This window comes from Delphinus delphis, chromosome 4, assembly GCF_949987515.2.
Source record: "Delphinus delphis chromosome 4, mDelDel1.2, whole genome shotgun sequence".
NCBI classification, from domain to species: domain Eukaryota; kingdom Metazoa; phylum Chordata; class Mammalia; order Artiodactyla; family Delphinidae; genus Delphinus; species Delphinus delphis.
In genome coordinates this window covers 34,763,389-34,784,078 of record NC_082686.1, presented here as the reverse complement: position 1 = coordinate 34,784,078, position 20,690 = coordinate 34,763,389, and the positions used below count along the sequence as shown (strand labels likewise).

The 20,690-nt window shown below is 39.2% G+C and overlaps 1 protein-coding gene across 1 annotated transcript in view; it reads left to right on the top strand.

Moving 5' to 3' along the window:
• The first annotated feature begins 6,695 nt into the window (after positions 1–6,695).
• The window catches only part of GBE1 (1,4-alpha-glucan branching enzyme 1), a 292,212-nt gene continuing 278,217 nt past the window's right edge, over positions 6,696–20,690 (top strand). Inside the window, exon 1 of the mRNA XM_060010479.1 lies at positions 6,696–7,077. Within this exon, the coding sequence (XP_059866462.1) occupies positions 6,926–7,077 (152 nt within the window). The 5' untranslated portion in view covers positions 6,696–6,925. The remainder of the gene's footprint in view (positions 7,078–20,690) is intronic.

The window sequence follows — 20,690 nt, the reverse complement described above, 5'->3', positions numbered from 1 at the left end:
ACCAGAAACTAGGTGAGTTAAAACAACAGAAATTTATTCTCTCACAGTTCTGGAGCCCAGAAGTCTGAAATCAAGGTGTTGGCAAGGTCATATTTCCTCTGAACGCTCTGGGAAGAATCTGTTCCTTGCCTTTTCCACCTTCTGGTGCCTGTTGGTATTCCCTGACTTGTGGCTGTATCACTCAAATCTCTGCCTTCACAGTCACATTGCCTTCTCTTCTCTGTGATTATCTCCTCTGCAGTTCTCTTCTAAGGACACTCTCATTGGATTCAGGACCCATCCAGATTATCCAGGATGATCTCCTCAAGATCCTTAATCTAATTGTATCTGCAAAGACCTTCCCCAAATAAGGTAACATTCACAGGTTCTAAGGATTAGAACATGGGCATATCTTTTGGGCGACCACCATTCAAGCTACTATATATAATAGGTGATGGGGGTAGGAGGTAACTTCCTATAAGCATATTACAAGAGGCTTTAACCCATGGGCTTTGTGACAAATTTTATATGATAAAAAGCCCCTGCCCCCGCCCCGCTACCCCATTTTCTGGCTCTCTGCTTGGTTCTGGACTTGCAAGGTTTGCCAGAGACCTCAGTTTCATTTAGGTAAAGTTGACAGATACATTGTTTTAATTTTTTTTGTTTAATTTTTAAGTCTTTAAAAAAAACTTGCATTTATCCCTCATAGTCACCTTCCTGAAAGGCAGTATAAAATAGTTCTCCTAGACTGTAGAAAGCAGTGTGTTATTAACTATTATTCTGAAGAATCGCTGCAATCTTTTCAGAATGACTCCATTACGATAAGCTCAGCTACCTGATTCTTTCTTACAAGATCTTGCACCTGAAAGTTTGCAAAACTTTCAAATAAGAAACAATTGAGAAGTACTGAAATTTTCAGATATAAAATAATCACTAGAGATAACATAAAGGCAGAAAGGATGCCTGTACTTTGAGTGAAATAAAAATGACTGTTTTTCTTGAGTAGGTCTGAGGTAAAACGAAATTGCTTAAATTCTAATGGAGAGGACCAGATGCTCAGAGGATCTGCCACAAAAATTAGAGCCTTTCACCTTTATGTTACTGGTTCTCATACAACTTAGGACAAAAGTAATTGAAAAATGATTATCACCTAAAAACAATTAAATACCATCTCTGGAAAAGTTGTTCGCCTCACTCTGGTTTCCAGGTGGTAACAATCACCATCACATTGAACACTCACCACTTGGCCATCTAAGTAGAGAACACTCACCACTTGGCCATCTAAGTAGAGAGGTGAGAGGGTGAATGAGTCTGAAGACAGAATGAACTTCTCTTCCTCCAGGGTCCCCTGAGAGGCTTGGCAGGTGGTAAAGGGGACGTTTGGCTGGCCATTGCCTCTGCTGAATTTAATCCAGAAATAAGTGGATGTCAGTTTAGAGACTGGGATACCGATACTTGCCAGCCATTCGATCCACCTTTTCAATGGAGAGCCTTAGTTACAGTCTTATGCAAGATAAACTGTTAAACTACCTTTATGAGTTGTAATTTATACACCATAAAATTCACCTTTTTAAATGTATAATTCAATGATATTTTTATAAATTTATAGAATTGTGTAACCATTGCCTTATCAAGTTTTAGAATATTTCAATGGAGAAATTTCAAGGAATATATATCTAATTAAATTCCATTACTTCAAAGAAGATAATACTTATAGTACTGAGGGGCAGAGGGAGAAAGAGCAAGAGGAAGGAAGACAAATAATAGGACTTTAAAATTTCATTAAATTTTAAAATATGGTATCAGTACAACTGTATACTATTTGAGCTGTCATTGTTTAAATTTTCATGTATGAATTGTCTAATATTGTGAATATCTTAATGGATTATATCAAAGTTCTTTACGTGATCATAATGCTTTACTATAATGCCTTACAAATAGTAGGCATTCAAATATTTAATTTGTAAAATAAATAAAACTACCCATCCTCATGTTTCCTCCATGTTTAAGTATTCCATATCCAGAATCAATGAATAAGTTAAATATTAATATGGAGAAATTGGAATGTGTGTTATGGATATAGGGATGGAAAAGCCATACTTTCCTCCTAAAGTAAGTATATTATCCATTAATAATAACAGTAATAATTATAGCGAACACATATAGTGCTTACTATATGATAGACACTATCCTAAGAACTCATTAAATAATTAACTATTCTTATTTAATCCTCACTATACTTTGCAATTAAGAAAATGAAGGTATAGGGGATGGACCTAGAGAGAAGGGAAGTTAGAGAGAGTAAGACAAAAATCATATGATATCACTCATATGTGGAATCTAATTTAAAAGAATGATACGAATGAACTTATTTACAAAACAGAAACAGACTTAACAGATATCGAAAGCAAACTTATGGTTATCAAAGGGGAAATGTGGAGGGGTGAGGGATAAATCCGGAGCTTGGGATGACCACACACAGACTACTATATATAAGATAGATAACCAACAAGAACCTACTGTATATCAAGAGGGAACTCTACTCAATATTCTGTTACAATCTATACAAAAAAAGAATCTAAAAAAGAATGAATATATGTATGTATATAACTGGATCACTTTGCTGTACACCTGAAACTAACACAACATTGTAAATCAACTATACTCCAATAAAATTTAGAAAAAAAGAGAAAATGAAGGCATAGAGAGGCAAAGTAATTTGCCAAGTTTTACGTGGGGTTGCTCTGATGAGAACTCAGGCAGTCTGGATAAGTCCAGTCACTGCTCTTATCTAACCACAAACAACTTTCAACCACTTTTTGTCAACCACTTTTCTTATCCTTGCTAAATCAGTATCTAGCACTAACCAAGATCTTTTAATTCCCTTATTGTTTTAACCACCCTTACTAACTGAATTCCATGGCTAAGTTTTATGTGACATGGTCACCAGCACAAGTTTCTCAGCCCTACTAATCTTCTACTATTCTCATCCTGTAAGTGTCCAACTCTAGCTTCATTCAAACTTATTTTTTTGAGCTCACACACCCAGCTTAGCAAGCAATGAACAAAAACTAATGGTTGGGCCATGTGGCACTATTTCAGGTGTCCGATATCCAGCCTCTGTTGTGCTCTCATCATTATTCAGGAATCCTCTTGTGCTTGACTTGTTTTCTTTCTCATATCTCACAGTGGCTAAAGATCTTTATTAGCTCAAATTCTGTCACAACTTTCTACACTTTTCTTTCTCAATAGATGAGAAAAAAATGATCCACAGTTCCAAATCTTCAGATTAAATAGGAAAACTGAAAACTGCCCATTGGGTTTAGCAGCTAGGTGATTTTGCATGTTTTGGAAAGAGGAGTTTCAATATAGTAGAAACATAAGTGAGCCCACAGTGTGTCAAACAGTAAATGAGACAGTCTCTCAAGCACTTGTCAATGAAGAAAGAGTGTTATGGTCAAGGGAGAGGAAGAGAATTGAGGGCAGGGCTGCCACTCACCTTTGTGATTTAGGAAGAAGTGCCTCCTGTTGGTGGGCACACTCCTAAGGTTTCATAGCTTGAGGAGGGAGAGGCACCTTCATGCAAAGGAAATGCCTCTTCTTCCTCAGGGCAAATACCTTCATTTGCCCTCTTGGTTGGGCATACCTTATGCAGTGTATGGCCTGTAAAATTGTGATTGCCTTGCATGAGGAAGGGTTTTTGTTTCTACAGTTATGGAGTTTTGTTTGTTTTTTGGTATTCCCCAGAAGCAGTCTGGATGTAGGTATGGGGAAGGCAAAGTCAACAACTGTAGGTTGAGGTTTTGCCATGTAAGTATGGTAAGGATACAAGATAGTTAATAACACTGGCAAGTTTCATGGGCAGTGGAATCTAGGATGGGTAGCAAAGGAAAATGTGGCAGACATGATTATCCATCCTGCTTTTCCATGTCAGTTGAATCACCATTTTATCAAGATGTTGGGCAGCAATGCAGTAAGGGAAGGTGGACCCAATTCAAGTAGTGAATCACAATTAATTTAAACCAAGCATGGTAGTCATAGTCCTCTATGTCAGCGGTGTAGGGGTGGGTATGTGACCTAGCTCTAGCCAGAGCTATGAAGGAGTTTTCCCTTAGGCAAAGATGCACGGTATAAACATTTTCCTTTTCTTTAAATGTGGCCTTATGAAGAAGTGCCACTTAGAGCTGTGGCAGCCATTTTATAACAATGAGGAGACAAAACTGAGATCAAAGCCTACACAATGAGGAAATGAAAGAACCAAGGAACCTGGGTTATCAATGACATTATTAAAGATAAAAGGGTTATTATCACTCTGTTCTTTCTGGAATTTCTCCTTTGTCTTCTCAGAAACCACATTCTCCTTTATCATCACTGCTGGTTTTTATTTAAAGTTACTTTCTACTTCTCTCTCTAGAGTTTGGTCACAGATCTCTGTTTTTCTTTTTTTTCTCCTAGTAATTTTCAACAGGGTTATCTGTTAGTTTTAAAGAGTATATTTCATATTATTTATACTTTAAAAGTTCTTTTTTGGTATTTTAAAAACACCTTTACTGTGCTATAATCCACATGCCATGCACCTACTTAAAGTGTACAATTCCAATAGTTTTGAGTCTAGCCTCAGAGCTCTGCAACCATGACCACAATCAATTCTAGAAAATTATCATCAACCCTAAAAGAAACCCTCTCCCCATTAGCAGTCATTCTCTATTTCCTTCAGCCCTGGGAAACCAATACTCTACTTTCTGTCTCTACAGATTTACCTATTCTGTGAGCTTTATGACACCTGGGACTTGTATTATTCATCACTAATCCCCAGTACCTAGGAAACTGGCTGGCTCATGGGATTTCAATGAATACTTTTTCAATAGTGAACAAGGTAGAATGGGTCCCTGCTCTCTTGGAGTTTACATTCTAAAGTGGGAGATCAATAAATAAAAGACAAAAAGATACACAAATTTTGTTAACTGTTGCATAGGAGAGAAGATTTTGAGATATTTAGATAGTGGAATTAGAGGCTTCTCAGAGATGAGTCGACATTTATGGTGAGACCTCAATGAACGCTGGGAAGGAAACAGCTATGGGAAGTGAACTCTCAATAGAGAGAAGGGCAAGTAAAGTCTCAGAGGCTACAAAGCGCTTAGTGAGTTTCAGGAAAGTCAGTGTGACTACAGAATAGTAAAGCCAGAGAATGATAAGCAGTGGAAAGGTAGGCAGGGACCAGATTATGGAAGCCTTGTTAGGGAAGAGTAGGGAGTTTATTTTTAACTCCAGGTGAACCAAGCATGCCATTTAAATTGTATGATTTATTCCTTGCATAGAGCCTTATGGTTCAAACTGTGCTTCCAACCTGCAGAGGCAGCATCACCCCTGAGCTTGTTAAAATTACAGAATATGAGGCACCACTCAGAACTGAAAGTCTGTTCTTTTAACAAGATCCCTAGGTGATTCATATGCACATTAAAGCTTGAGAAACACTAGAGAATGGATTGGAGGTGAAAAAGAGAAAGGGGAAGCCCTTAGATATGTTAGTCCAAATGAGAGAGGAAGGCTGCCTGCATTAAGAGTGACAGCAGAAAGGATGAGAAGACTGACTTAGGGTATGTCTTGGAGATACTTGGTTTAGGACTCTTAACCAGCTAAACACAGATTTCAATAGGCAGGATTTATGAGAAAAGTTTAGGATTGGAGATACAGGTCTGTGGGTCTATTGGGTATCCTGCTTCTGAGTTTCAACTGTTGTTTTATAATTTACAAATGTTTGCATGTTGTCATCTTTATGGGAAATACGACATGCCTTTCTGAAGGTTTTCCAAGTCCTCCACTCTTTCACTTTGAGGCCCTCTGTTCCTAGATATCTTTCATCAAGTCCTTATTAACTCCTTCACAAAAAATGTTTTGAACATTTTAAAATTCAAGGTCCATGACTGATCAACACGTCCTTCTCCATAGCCCCTTGGACTGTCCACACCTCGAACTTAACTGGGACAGATATACTCCAAGCCTCTCCAGTTTCTAAGTACAAAGTAGCTTGGAAACTCCTGCGTTGCTGGGCCCAATTGTCTTGGTGCACAATTCTGTACTCTTTAAAAAGGATCTGTGAGCTAGAAACCCGTCAGTTAATGGGAATGAAAGAATATAAGTTCCAAGTGGGGTAGACTACCTAGCGACCCCCATTCTTAGGCCTTATCACTTCGTTAGTAAGTGGTACAGCTGAATTCTAATGCTCTTCCCTGTATCGTTTGTCTCATTAAGAATAGTTTAATTGTTGAAACGTTTGTTTACAGCAATTATTTTAAAAGGCAAAAGGGCCTTTTTCTTTCTTTCTTTTTGAGGTTATGGGGAATGGTAAAAGTTTTCATAATTCCAATTCTCAGTCGTTGGTAACCCAGAGAATAACACCAGAACACCAGAGTATCTCTGGGACGATTACAGGATTCTCTCAGAACTTAGAGAAGTCCCTTCCAAGAAAACCATATATCCATTTGAAGGGCATGCCGCCAGTGAGACTTGTTCAAAGAAAGAAAAACTGGGGGGGTTGGGGAGTGGCACGGCGGTTCTCCGCAGCCAAGAATGGGGCAGGGTAAGAGTGGTCAAGGCTGAGCGAGGTCCGCTCAGGACCGCCTCCTGGGGTGTCCTGGGCACCGGGGCAGAGACGCAGGGGGAGGAAGGGGCAGGTCTCCGCGGCCTCCCAGTGCGAGCCGCGTGAGTAGGCGGAGAGGCCTGGCGCCTCCTCCCCTCTCGGGACGTGCGTCCGGGGATCACTCCGGGTCCTGCTCCTCCCTGCCGGCGGGGGGAGAAGTGGGACAGGCGGCCGTCCTCTCCGGCTATAAAGGGACTGGCCCTCCTGCGGCCTGCCTAGGCTCGCCTGGGCGTTCTCCCGGCTAGAGCTCCCGCTCCCCCTCCACTCGACCCTCTCGGGCCTCGGCTACTCGGGCTGCGGCGGAAGATGGCGGCTCCGGCGGGTCACCCGGCTCGGGAGGCTCGGTCCGAATGCTCTGAGGAGGCGCTGGCCGCTGCCTTAGCGGACGTGCCCGAACTAGCCCGACTTCTAGAAATAGACCCGTACCTGAAGCCCTTCGCTCCGGACTTCCAGCGCAGGTACAGCCCCACCTTGGTACTGTCCCCCGACTCACCCCGCCCCACACCCCACTGCCCACCCCCACCTCCTCCACAGAACCCAGCAGCCCTCCTTCCAGCCGCGAGCGTGCGGCTGGGAACGCCTGTTGGCTCTCGGACGTGCGGGCCCCGCCCCTCGCCGGCTCCACCCCCGCCGTCCCCGCCCCCCACCTTGGTGGTAGCAACTTCCGGGCTTGGGCGACGACTTGAGTCCGGTAATTGGGTTGAATGGCTTCCGGACTTGTGGGTTGACAACTCTTGCCGATGGACTAGAGGCAGAAGCGCTGAATAAACTTTCCTCATCCCTTTCCCCTCCCTTCGAATCGGCAGTTTTGCGCCACTGGGTGTGTGCTTTGGCTGCCAGCACCCGTTTCCTCAGGTGCTGGTGCGGAGTTAGGCAACTGCACTGCAGGTTTTCTGACCGTTCCACGGACCAGAGTGGTCCTGTGAATTAGCGGGTGCATAACACCTCGCCTGTGTAATTGCGTTTTTAAAGCCTTCTCGCTTATTTTATAGCAAATACTGTTATTTTATATAGGATTCTTTCAGGCAGCTTTTCTTTCCTTGTTAATATTCTCCCTCTCAGAGAAGATTAAGCTTATCTTGGTCTTTGTTTTTTACCCCTTGGGCCATCATTGACGAGTACTAACCCGTGTTTGGCATTGCCATCCTGAAGCTGGAGAAAGGCGAGGAAAGCCAGACTTCTAGAGGCCCACTTAGTATGCTTTACTTTTAGCTTGTCTCCTATCATGCTGAAGTTGCTAGGATAATAATTGCAGTAGTCAGCTGAACTTAAAAGGTATAATTTTTAAGACTAAAATAGTTGTTATGCTAGTTATAGTAGTTATATTTGTGAGATAAGCACATTGTGATTTAATGGTTTCTGCCCTTTTAGCAGAGCCACTTGAAAATTACCATGGCAACAGAATACCTAGTCACAGTTTCAAGTAATAGAAAACTTCTAGTAGTTACTTGGCAAGAAGCAGCATTGGGGGTAATGAAACATGGTTGATTTGGAGTTTGGGAAAATAAAAGTCTTAGGTTCATGACCTGGCATTGTCACTTATTACCTGTACTCAATTCAGCAACTGTTTATTAAGGGTCCTTTAGGAACAAAAAGTAAGGGACACAAAGTTGAATACAACACTTCATTCCAGAGCTTGTATATCCTAATGCATGGGTCCTCAAAGGAGTCACCTTGAGCTGTTGCTAAGTTAATCAGATGTTGGGCCTTTATGTAAGTCATTTGGGGAGCAGCCTTGTGAAATTGCCTTCAGTGTTTACAATATGTGCTTTCAAAGAAATTTAGTGTATAATCTTCATTGTTCAGGATTGGATTTGATTTAGAAATAGTAAAAAATTTTAGAGCAAAAGATGGTGATCCGACTTTTTTGATGACACTAATTTACTTGGATGCTTTGTAAAATGACACGTAAGACATTTCTAAAAGCAGAGTTGTGGAAGTGTTTTGTCTCCGTTTCTCCCCTCTCTGTTTTAAAAAAATGATTACAAGTAGACAAACCTCCCTTGTTAAGTGTTTCTTTCATGTAATTCACTTCAGCTCCGTTGGGATTGAAGCAGTTTTGATCCTCTTTCATGGTTTGTCAGAACTAATGAGAGGGACAAAGGCCAGAATAAAGAAGTGGGAGCACTCCAGTGTTCTTGATGAAAAGGCTGGTCCAGTGGGTCCTTGTGCCTCACTCTGACCTGGATTCTACTTCTGGCCTTGGTTCTGAGTAATTGCCATTTTCCAGCACACATGTTCCCTTTAGGCATATCAAATAGTAATTTGGCGTTTGGCAGCAGTAACTTTTACTGTTAGCATTTGAAGAATAAAAGAATTTCTCCTTCCTTAAGTGTGGTCCTGATTACTTTTCCTATTTTCCATTCATTTCTAATAACCCACTTAGGCAGTGTGTCTTTGGCCTAACACAAATATACAACCAGTCAAACGTAGATGCAAAGTATGCTTACTAAGGAGTGAAGAAAATTTAGGGTACAAATAGCAACAGTATAATGGTGATAGGGGAGGCGGTTTCTCATTGATGGACTGTCTTATTCTTTCCCAAACACTGTGTCTTCATTAGAAATTCCATTATGTACCTTTGTTCTTGTTTACCTTTTCTGTAACTGTAGGAATGTTGAATCAAGCGTGAGGGTTAGTGAATTACTCTGTGCCGTAAAATAAAAATTAGACATTAGCGTGGGTGACAGGCCCTGTGATGTCTCATTGATTACCTCCTAAGATAGGATTTTCCTCTTGGCTTTCCTGCTTTTTTCACCTGTTATTTGTGCTGCAATTAGTTGCTGTATCATAATTCCAACATCGTAGTGTTTTTAAAAAAACATTATTTGTCCCCATGCTACATGTCAGCATGAGTCAGGCTCTCCTCATGGCAGTCATTCAAGGATCTAGGCTGATGAAGTCATCATTTTGAAACATGCTTCTACAGTGGCAGGGGCAAGGAACAGAGAACATTTTGAACTAGGCACTATTTCTTACAGCTTTTGCCTAGCAATCAGCCACTTATGCTGATACACATATTGGCCAGTGTAAGTCAAATGTGACTTATCAACCACGTGGGTGGAAGAGAAAACTGACATTTGTGAACAGGAGGATGAACAACACAGTTACAGTAACACTTGTCTATACCCTCTGTTTATATAGTAACTTTTACATATGTTATAGTATTTAATTTAACCCTAATAACAAAACTACAAGGTAGGAAGGGTGGGTATTTTTGTTTTTCCTGTTTTACAGATGAAGAATCCGAGATTCGGTTGTGATGAGTTGTTCACATGGCTTGCTGCAGCTGGGATTAATCTTTCTTTAATAAAATTGTTTCAGCAAATTCACAAAAAATGACTTCTTGGTAATTTAGTGAATACCTCTTTCTTTCTCTTTACTTCTAGCATTGGACATTTTGGACCACTTATTAGATCCTTGAAGCCATGATGTGTACTCTTGCTTTTCTTCCATTATCTCTGGTGGTTTCTCCTCAGCCTCTTTCAGACCATTAGTATAAGAGATTCTCAGGGCTCTTCCCTAGGTTCCTTTATGTATTTCTGTTTTATACACATACTTTCCCTAAGTATTCTCATCCATCCCATGAATTCCATCTATGTACTGAGGCTGCCCCCCTAAATCTCCCCTGGTCTTAGTCTCCTGGTCTTATTTATAAATATCTGCATTTTGATGTACTGTAAGTATAAAACTCAATGTGTATAAAACTGAACTTAGGGTTTTTCATCCCAAGCCTGATTGTCCTTTTATACCTTATCTCAGTGTGTGTTATCCTCCTCTACCAACTACTCAAGCCTAAAACTTAAGACTTATCCTTAATTACTCCTCTCCCCTTCTTTTTATCTCTAAGTCTAGTCAGTAGTAGCTCCTAACTACTTTTCAAGTATATGCCACACTGTATTCCTACTGCTCTTCTACTACTCAAGTTGCTAGCATCTCTAGCCTGGTTTATAAAAACAGCCTCACAGTTCTCCCTTTTCAAATCTTCTCAACAATTCCATGGCTTTTAAGGTACAGTGTAGTCTCTTTCTTGTGACCTACAAAACTCTGTATTATCTGGTTCCTGTCTACCTTTTTAGCCTCATCTTTGGATCGTCCTTCTCACTCTGTACCACCTAATCAGAAGGGGGCTAAGTGTAAAGAGGTAGCTAGGATGTCTGGGGGCTATTCTATAAGGGGCACTAAAATATCACTAGAATAAATTGAAAACATGATACCTATTTTACACATGTAGTCCTTTCTTAAATATTGAAGATTTTCATTTTTTATTTTGTGTAGGCTTGTGAGAAGTAAGGAGTCTAGAAGGATCACTGAGTAAAAGGCAGGAGAGGTCAAGAACTAGAAACATTTTCTGATCTTTACCAGAAGAATGATGCTTTTGGCTTAGTAGAAATGAATTAAAAAGGGAACCCATTTCTATATTTAATTTTTATTAATAGAAAATAATTTTTCTCTACCCCATAAGATAGATCTTTACCAAATGTTTAAAGATCAATTTGAAGTGTGCCAGAATATTATCTAGTCTTGGATGCCACCTGTTTTGGTCTAGCCATGGGTCCAGCTATGGCTTTTGTACATGTTATTTCTTCTGCTTGATGCATACTTTGCTTCTGTCTTGTTAGTGCCTGTACGTACTTCAGGACACAGCCTAGAGATATATTAAATGCCTTCCCTGACTTCTTCCCATCCTCACACCTTCTTTGCACCTCTTACCCACCACCTTGAAAACCTGTATTGTAAGGGTGATCATCAATAATCATGTAGTTGTCTTTCTGCTCTTTTGTATCTCCCACTAGGTTATTTGCTCCTAGGGGTAGGCACATTGTCTGTGTTGTTTGCTCACTGTTATATTCTCAGTCTGTAAAACTGTACCTGGCCTACAGGAAACGGTACAGTGTTTGAATGAATAGATGACTGAATGAATGTCTTTTGACTTTTGTTTTTCTCTTTTCTACACCAGTAAGTCTCAGGTAAGCTCACCTTAAGCTAAAAATGTTAGGAATACTAGGATGGACAGAAGAAGAAGCAGTAGTTGTCAGGAGTTATGTGTGGCAGTCTCGGGTAGGGGAGTGTATGTTCAAGGAAAAAGCTAAAAATAACCAGAGAAAATAAAGAAATTTGTTATTAATTAGATATTTCCATATTCCACAGAGACTAAGGGTTTAATCACTGAAGGAATATTCAGTTTGAAGAGAGCCTCAGGTCAAATTGCATGCTCAAGAATAGGAAGACAGGTTTTTGTGAGCTCAAGTGTGTTAAGTATCACAATTACAGTGCACATCTCTATTTTGTTAGAAATGAAAATAGCTTTTACACTGGTATCTAATCAGAATTAGAATGTTTAGATTTCATGTAATAGCAACCACACCAAAAACTGATTCTCGTGGTGCAGAAATTTTATATTGTAGTTGAATGGTGCACTTTTCTCTCAGTGCCTGGCCAAGTTGTAGGCTCTGAAGAAAGTCAAATGTCAATGATTCTAGAAGGCAAAGAAGAATCCAAAAATTATAAGTCATACCTGGCCTGCTCTTCTGTACTAGTAGCAGATTCCTTTGCACCTTGCAGCTGAGGTCTGTACTAACTCCAGAGTCACTCCTGAATTCTTTACAGTGATGGGCAAGAGGCTGTGACCTCTTCTCATTTTCAAACTGCCTTAAAATGACTCCATGGAGCATTTGGTTTAGTTTAGGCTCTGGTGCCTGCTGCACCATCTCCTGAGAAATGACTGTGTGTGGTAACTTCTTAGAGGATTCAGTTCAGCTCCCACCAGGCTGGCCCTAGTTAGTCAGTGAGATGATAGCACAGACCCTGTGAAATGTGCTATCGTTTTAGATTGATAAGCATATCATGCTGCTGCTATTTAAAAGCATGTGTAAAACTTCAATTATACATTTATAGATATTAAAGGAAAATATGAAAGGGTTTTCAGTGGAGAGAATTGCTGCTCTCAGCTACCTTTCATTCTAAAGTAACTTTACTGTTTTACAGAAGAGTAGATTCTCTTCATGTAGTGATGTCCACTCATCAGTAGATACTCACTACTGTTTAGAATCCAGGTCTTTTTTTTTTTTTGTGCTCAAGATCCAAGAGCAGCCCCTGTTCTGTTTTGTGTTTAGGGTAGCAAGAACCTAGTACATCAACAGAAGGCAAAATTCCACATTAAACACACGTTGTTATACAATCTACATTCATTAATTTATTATACAATTGACATTAAGTTATGGTGACTTACCTGATCGATTTTTGATGTTTAAAAGATAATAGCTGAGATCCTAAGTTTAGCTTCTTCACATGTGAAATGGAAAAAAAAAATAAACATATGGCTGAGTGTCCATGTTGCAAAGCACAAGAGCAAGATGAAGCTTGAATTTTAGGTGTTGTAAATGCTAAACAGCTTCAAATTTGAGGGCAACTTAGTCAACCTCTGTGAACCTCAGTTTCTTTTTTTGAAAAATATGGATTGAACCCACCTTATAGGGGTTTCTTGAGGATGAGGAATATATGTAAAGATATTGCTTCTTTAATCCTGTATCCTGAAATCAACCATCAGATAAATAACCTGACCGGAAATTCCCCACAACTCTTCATTTTGCTGCTTAACAGCATCTTTACTTTAAGGGGTTCCTTCTCTTTCCTAGTAGTGCATTTGTGTGAATGAGGTGAGGAGGTGGTAATTTTAATCATAATCTAGTGGAGAAAGAAAAGAATATGTTTAAATTTTGATCTTTAATTTGGACAGGAAATGATAAGGCAGTTGCCAGTTTACTACAAGCTGAAGGCAAGATGAATTCTGGGACGTAATGAGCACAAAGCTCCCTTTATTGAGAGAGGTAAATGCTACCCTGCAGAAACCCCAAATCACTCTTCTCTTGATCTTCCGTTTCTGTCTTTTCTCTTCTTTCATCTGACTGCTAAGTGTTCATGTTCTTGGACATCAAACAGCTGCAGGGATTTTCTTCCTCCTGAACTCTGGATGCTTGGAGGAATGGTCATACCGAGTTTACTAATAGCAGGAATGACTTTGAAAATAAGAAGAAAAAATACATAATAGCAGCTTAGAAGTTTACAAATGAAAGAATTATCTAGTGGAGTCTGAACTTATGGTCTATTAATAAGAAAAAAAATTTAAATCCCATGTCTTGCCTTGTCTTTTTTATCCTCTCTTTTTTTATTTGATGATTTCAGTTCTTTTCAGTTTGTCTGAATTTGCAATGAGACACATAAAACAAAGGAATGGAATACTCATGTGTATTTTAGTAGATCCATTGAAGGATAAATTACAATTAAACAGTTTCTGGGTATGTGCTCTAGGTCTGTAATCTAAAATGTGATAATCAGGGCTTCCCTGGTGGCGCAGTGGTTGAGAGTCTGCCTGCCGATGCAGGGGACGCAGGTTCGTGCCCCGGTCCAGGAGGATCCCGCATGCCGATCCCGCATGCCGCGGAGCGGCTGGGCCCGTGAGCCGTGGCCGCTGGGCCTGCGCGTCCGGAGCCTGTGCTCCGCAGCGGGAGAGGCCGCGACAGTGAGAGGCCCGCGTACAGCAAAAACAAAACAAAACAGAACAAAATCAGTTACGCGTTTAGGTGTACGTAACAGAAACCGAACACACCCTCAAAGAACGGAAAATCCCGCAAACTGTGAGTTATGGAAATAGAGGTTTGTATTTCTCACAAAGTGGGGGTAAGTGGTTTGGGCCTTAGCATTGACTCATCATTTATCTTTTGGTTCTACTATCCTTAACATATGGTCTTGATTCTAACGTTTAGAAGATGGCTGGGCATATCTAGGGCCCATATCTGTCTTCCTAGTAGGAGTACAAGCTAACTCACTATGTCCATTTTAGCCAAGCATAAATTAGTTTACTTGTAAACTCCATCTCATTCTTTCAGTTTACAAATTTTTCATCAGAGCTGTCCCATGGCATGGCCATCCTTAGCTGAAGGTGAGCCTGCATAATCAAGGCTTTCAGTTGTACGCGTATCTTCCTGAGAAATGCCTTTTTGTCTCACCTGTCACAGTTTGCCTGGGCTCTTTCCTTTGCTCCAATGAGGCGACAATGTCTGGCTAAAGATAAAAAGTCCCAGTGATACCATGCTGTAGTTCCCCAATATCATAGCTGTGTACAAATCTTTCAGAGCAGAATCCAGGCATTTCCACTTCTGAGAGAAGTCTTCAGCCACATCCCTCAGTATCACCAAACTCTGGGGCATGGCTTTCACTCTGCTCTACCTTGTATTTCTGGATTTCTGTATTTCTCTGGATTCTTTTCTTGGGACAAATACAGACACTTTTGCTTGCTCTAGTCCAAAATGAGCCTGTCTGGTTTCGCTTCAGGCCCCTGGCCCAACGATTTGGGGAGCACCTCTGTCTTCTCTTTTTAATTTCATAGATATTTTACTCTTAAAAATAGGAAGTTTTGAGAGGAAATGAGTTTTTCAGTTACTACTAATCTTTTTCATGTTCTCTTGGGCTCATTCAAAAATGATCTGCTGGGCTTCCCTGGTGGCGCAGTGGTTGAAAGTCGGCCTGCCGATGCAGGGGACACGGGTTCGTGCCCCGGTCCGGGAAGATCCCACGTGCCACGGAACGGATAGGCCCGTGAGCCATGGCCGCTGAGCCTGCGCGTCCGGAGCCTGTGCTCCACAACGGGAGAGGCCACAACAGTGAGAGGCCCGCGTACCGCAAAAGAAAAAAAAAAAAAAAGATCTGCTTTATTTTTAAGTTATTTGGAGAATATTGTATTTGTGGGGTTAGAAAGAAGAAAAGAACTAAAATAAGGATGACAGTTGATGCTCAGTCTTTAAAACATGAATTGTCTTTTGTTACCTAACTACATGCAAGTTTATGGGCTTTCACATTATACTTTTTTATTCTTTTAAAAGATTAAGATGTGTAAGCTTTGTTCTTCAGAACATACCTGCTACAGACTTACCATATCAATATAAGATTTTTATCATCACAGAGGAGCCCAGTATTTCATCTTTGACAGTAGACCAAAGAACAATTTGTGGAAGAATGGGATTCCTCTTTTTTTCCTCTTTTGACTGTAAAGACAGCATAATGATTCCTCTTTGATGTCAGAATAGGTCAATAATGTGTGTGGGGTCATATTAGTTTCTTTTTTTCCTAAGAGGTTATAGGTCTATTATCCATGACCTAAAATGATATTTTAGGCTACTGTTTGGAGGACATGAGTAACTAATGTGTGAGTTACCATTGCTTTTTCACTGTTTTACAATCTTTTCTCAAGAGGATTGGTGATTATTCCAGGATTCTAGAGATTCACAAAAAAATTCATATTCATCATTTCCAAGCATTTTTTCCCCCTCCAGTTCTCATTTTTCAGCATTAACAATCTCTCATATTTTTGTTTGCTTATTTGTGCATTTTTTTGTTTCCATGTGGGAGTCTTCCATCCCCTTGACCATTTCAGTTGGCAGTGCTCTTTTGGTTGTGCAAGTTGTGCTTGCTAGTGAAGCACAGCAGCGTAGTGAAGCGAATGGATCTCTTTTTGTTCAGTTCCCTAAAATGCCTTTTACTGAAAACTATCTGCTATCCATGCGGTATTAGGGAAACCTCTACTCACAAATTCAACACATAAGCAGGAAATACAGAGAAACAAGAGTGTTATCAAAACTGAAGTTTGGTTGTAGCAGATTTAAGGTACCTTTAGAGGACATTAAAAAATATAGTGAATTTAGAGAATTGCAAATTGTGTTAGACTAGATTTAAAAAATTATTTTGAAATAATTATAAACTACAGGAAGTTGCAAAAATAGTACAGAGAAGGCCCCTGTACTATTAGCCAAGCTTGCCCCAGTGGTAATATCTTGCTTAACTGTAGGGCAGTTTCAAAACCAGGAAATTGACATTGATACACTCTGCAGACCTTATTCAGTTTTCAACAGTCTTTCCTTGCACTTCTTTGCAGTTTTATCACAAGTATATATTAATGTAACTGCCACTACAGTGAAGATACAGAACCATTCCATCACCACAAAGGAATTCTGAATTCCTTTATACTTATACTATTCCCACTCCCTCTATCCCTAAACTCTGGGAATTACTGATCTGTTTTACATTTCTATAATATTTTTTCATTTTTTGAATGTTATATAAATTAAATCAGCAAATATGTAATCTTTGAAGATTGGCTTTTAAAAAAAATTTATTGGGGTATAGTTGATTTACAATGTTGTGTTAGTTTCAGGTGTACAGCAAAGTGAATCTGTTATACATATACATATATCCACTCTGTTTTGGATTCTTCCCCATATAGGCCATTGCAGAGTACTGAGTTCCATGTGCTATACAGTAGGTCCTTACTAGTTACCTATTCTATACATAGTAGTGTGTTTGTGTCAATCCCAATCTCCCAATTTATCCCTCTCCCCCTTACCACACACAACCTGCCCCCCCCAACCCGGTAACCATAAGTTTATTTTCTACATCTGTCACTGTATTGCTGTTTTGTAGATAAGTTCATGTGTACCCTTTTTTAAGATTCCACATACAAGTGATATCATATGATATTTGTCTTTCTCTTTCTGACTTCACTTAGTATGATAATCTCTAGGTCCATCCATGTTGCTGCAAATGGCATTATTTCGTTCTTTTTTATGGCTGAGTAATATTCCACTGTATATATGTACCACATGTTCTTTATCCATTCCTTTGTTGATGGACATTTAGGTTGCTTCCATGTCCTGGCTATTGTAAATAGTGCTGCAGTGAACATTGGGGTGCATGTATCTTTTCAAATTATGGTTTTCTCTGGTTATATGCCCAGGAGTGGGATTGCTGGATCATATAGTAGCTCTATTTTTAGTTTTTTAAGGAATCTGCATACTGTTCTCCATAATGGCTGTACCAGTTTACATTCCCGCCAACAGTATAGGAGGGGTCCCTTTTCTCTACACCCTCTCCGGCATGGATTGGCTTTTTTTTTTTTTCCACTCAGTATATGCCTTTGAGATCTATTCAAATTGCATATATCAATAGTTCATTCCTTTTTGTTACTGAATACTATTCCATTGAATGGATGTGCCACAGTTTATCCATTCACCTGTTGAAGGACATTTGGATTGTTTCCAGTTTTTGGCTATTAAAAATATTGCAGTGAAGCTATGTTTATTATATATAGGTGTTATTTCTTTGGGAGAAGTTCCTAGAAGTGTAATTTTGGGGTCCTATGACAAATGTGTGTTTAGTTTTGTATGAAATTGCTAAACAGTTTTTCATGGTATCTGTACCATTTTGCATTCCCAAATGTATGAGGGATCTATCTTATCTGCATCCTTCCCAGCATTTGGTAATACATTTCTTAAAGTGTTAGCTGTTATAGTAAGTGTGTAGTGATAAGCCAATGTGGTTTTAATTTGCATTTTTCTTATAGCTAATTATGTTGAAAGTCTTTTACAGTGTTATTTGACATCTTTATATCCTCTTTGGTGAAATGTTCAGTTCATGTCTTTTGTCCATTTTCTAACTGGATTGATTTTTCTTTTTTTTACCTTTGAGTTTTGAGATTTCTTTACATACTCTAGATACAAGTCCTTTGTCAGATATATTTTGAAATTAATTAATTAATTTTATTTTATTTTGTCTTTTTTAGCTGTGTTGGGTGTTCGTTGCTGTGTGTAGGCTTTTCTCTGGTTGCGGCGAGCGGGGGCTACTCTTCGTTGTGGTGTGCAGGTTTCTCATTGTGGTGGCTTCTCTTGTTGTGGAGCACAGGCTCTAGGCATGCAGGTTTCAGTAGTTGTGGCACACGGGCTCAGTAGCTGTGGCTCACGGGCTCTAGAGCTCAGGCTCAGTAGTTGTGGTGCATGGGCTTAGTTGCTCTGGAGCATGTGGGATCTTCCTGGAGCAGGGCTGAACCTGTGTCCCCTTCATTGGCAGGTGGATTCTTAACCACTGCACCACCAGGGAAGCCCCACTCTGTCAGATATTTGTTTTGCAAATATTTTATCCTAGTCTGTAGCTTGCCTTTTCATCTTCTTAACAGGGTCTTTCATAGAACAAATGTTTTAAATTTTGATGAAATTTATTGATTTTTTTTGGTGTATGGTTTATACTTTTGTTGTCATGTATAAGAGCTCTTTGTCTAGCTCTAGGATCTGAAGATTTCCTCTAATGTTTTCTCCTCGAAGTTTTATTGTTTTACATTTTACATATACGTCTATCATCCATTTTGAGTTAATTTTTGCTTAAGGTTTAAGTTGAAGGGTTTTTTTTATTGTCTAAGGATATTTGATTTTTTTTTAAAGATCATAAACTATGACAGACTTATATTGGGGAGCCACCTGATCAAAATAAAAAATAAGCCTTTAGTCAGGTCTCACTGAAATATATGAACAATGACAATTTTTATGTATACTATAGATTATTGAAAGCAGTGGGAACTAATTAACCTGTCAGTTTTCTTATTTCTAAGATCTTATTTTAACTTTTGGTTATTATCATAAAGCAGCCTCTCAAACTTCAGGAAGCTGGAGAAAAATATTTGTGAAAGATACAATAACTTATTTTCAAGTAGTTACTTAAGAGTTTTTCTGGTTTGTAATTTATATATTTTTATCATGTTATAGCATTATTTTATTGATTTGTATTCTAAACATATATAGATATTAATCTATACAGGTTGAATTTGTAACTTTAATTTGACTTTCCAAGGTTTTCCTTATTTCATGTCTTCTACTTAGAACCTACTCATTTGTTAGTATCATATATTCTTCAGTTCTACATTATTAAAAATATTGCTTTGAAAAATAATATTTTATTCATTCAGTGTGTCTGTTTACTTGACTTAAATGACAGGTAAATCTCCAAAAACTTTTCATGTTATACTCTCATTTGTAGAAGTGAGTTTGTTAAATCTTAACAAAGGTAATGCTAATATTTCCCAAGATTAGTTGCTTTTTATCTAACTGAAATTAGCCTTTGGTTTTATTTCAGTCTTAATATTTACTTTGATGTTTGTCAGGATTCATTGTGCTATTAATAATTAGAAATCCGAGCATATCAATTTCCAAACAAGTGGTTAGATGTTATGAGATGAAAGTTGTTAGTACATGTATTTGGCAAAATTTGGAAAATTTACCCACTTTAAACAGAAAAGTAAAGTGGAACTTTTGAGGACTTGTTCATTCTTCAGTGATTACTAGCTATGATGGGTCTGAGGTACTAAACATCCAAAAGAGACTTCTGACAACTCTACTGATAATAAATCATCATCATCATCACAATAACAATTTTTATTACAATTTATGTAAATATCATTTTACGTGGGTCTGAGATTCTGCATTTTTAAGAAGCTCCCAGGTGATGCTGATGCTGCTGTTTCCCAGATGATGTTTTGAGGAGCAAGGCATGGCATCATCCCAACTTCAGTTCAAAACTGAGTTAGTGCATTAATTTTGTACTCTCTGGCATTCCTATATGGTAACAATGAGAAATCAGAAAGAGAAATTAAGGAAACACTCCCATTTACCATCGGAACATAGAGAATAAAATACCTAGGGGGCTTCCCTGGTGGCACAGTGGTTGAGAGTCTGCCTGCTGATGCAGGGGACATGGGTTCGTGCCCCGGTCCAGGAAGATCCCACATGCCATGGAGCGGCGGGGCCCATAAGCCATGGCCGCTGAGGCTGCGCTCCGCAACGGGAGAGGCCACAGCAGTGAGAGGCCCGCATACCGCAAAAAAAAAAAAACACAATAAAAACAAAAAAAAAAAAAACCTAAGGATAAACCTACCTAAGGAGGTTAAAGACTTGTACTCAGAAAACTATAAACACTGATGAAAGAAATCAAAGATGACATAAACAGATGGAGAAATATACCATGTTCTTGGATTGGAAGAATCAATATTGTGAAAATGACTATACTACCCAAATCAATCTACAGATTCAATGCAATCCCTATCAAACTACCAGTGGCATTCTTCACAGAATTAGAACAAAAAATTTTACAATTCGTATGGAAACACAAAAGACCCCAAACAGCCAAAGCAATCTTGAAAAAGAAAAATGGAGCTGGAGGAATCAGACTCCCTGATTTCAAACTATACTACAAA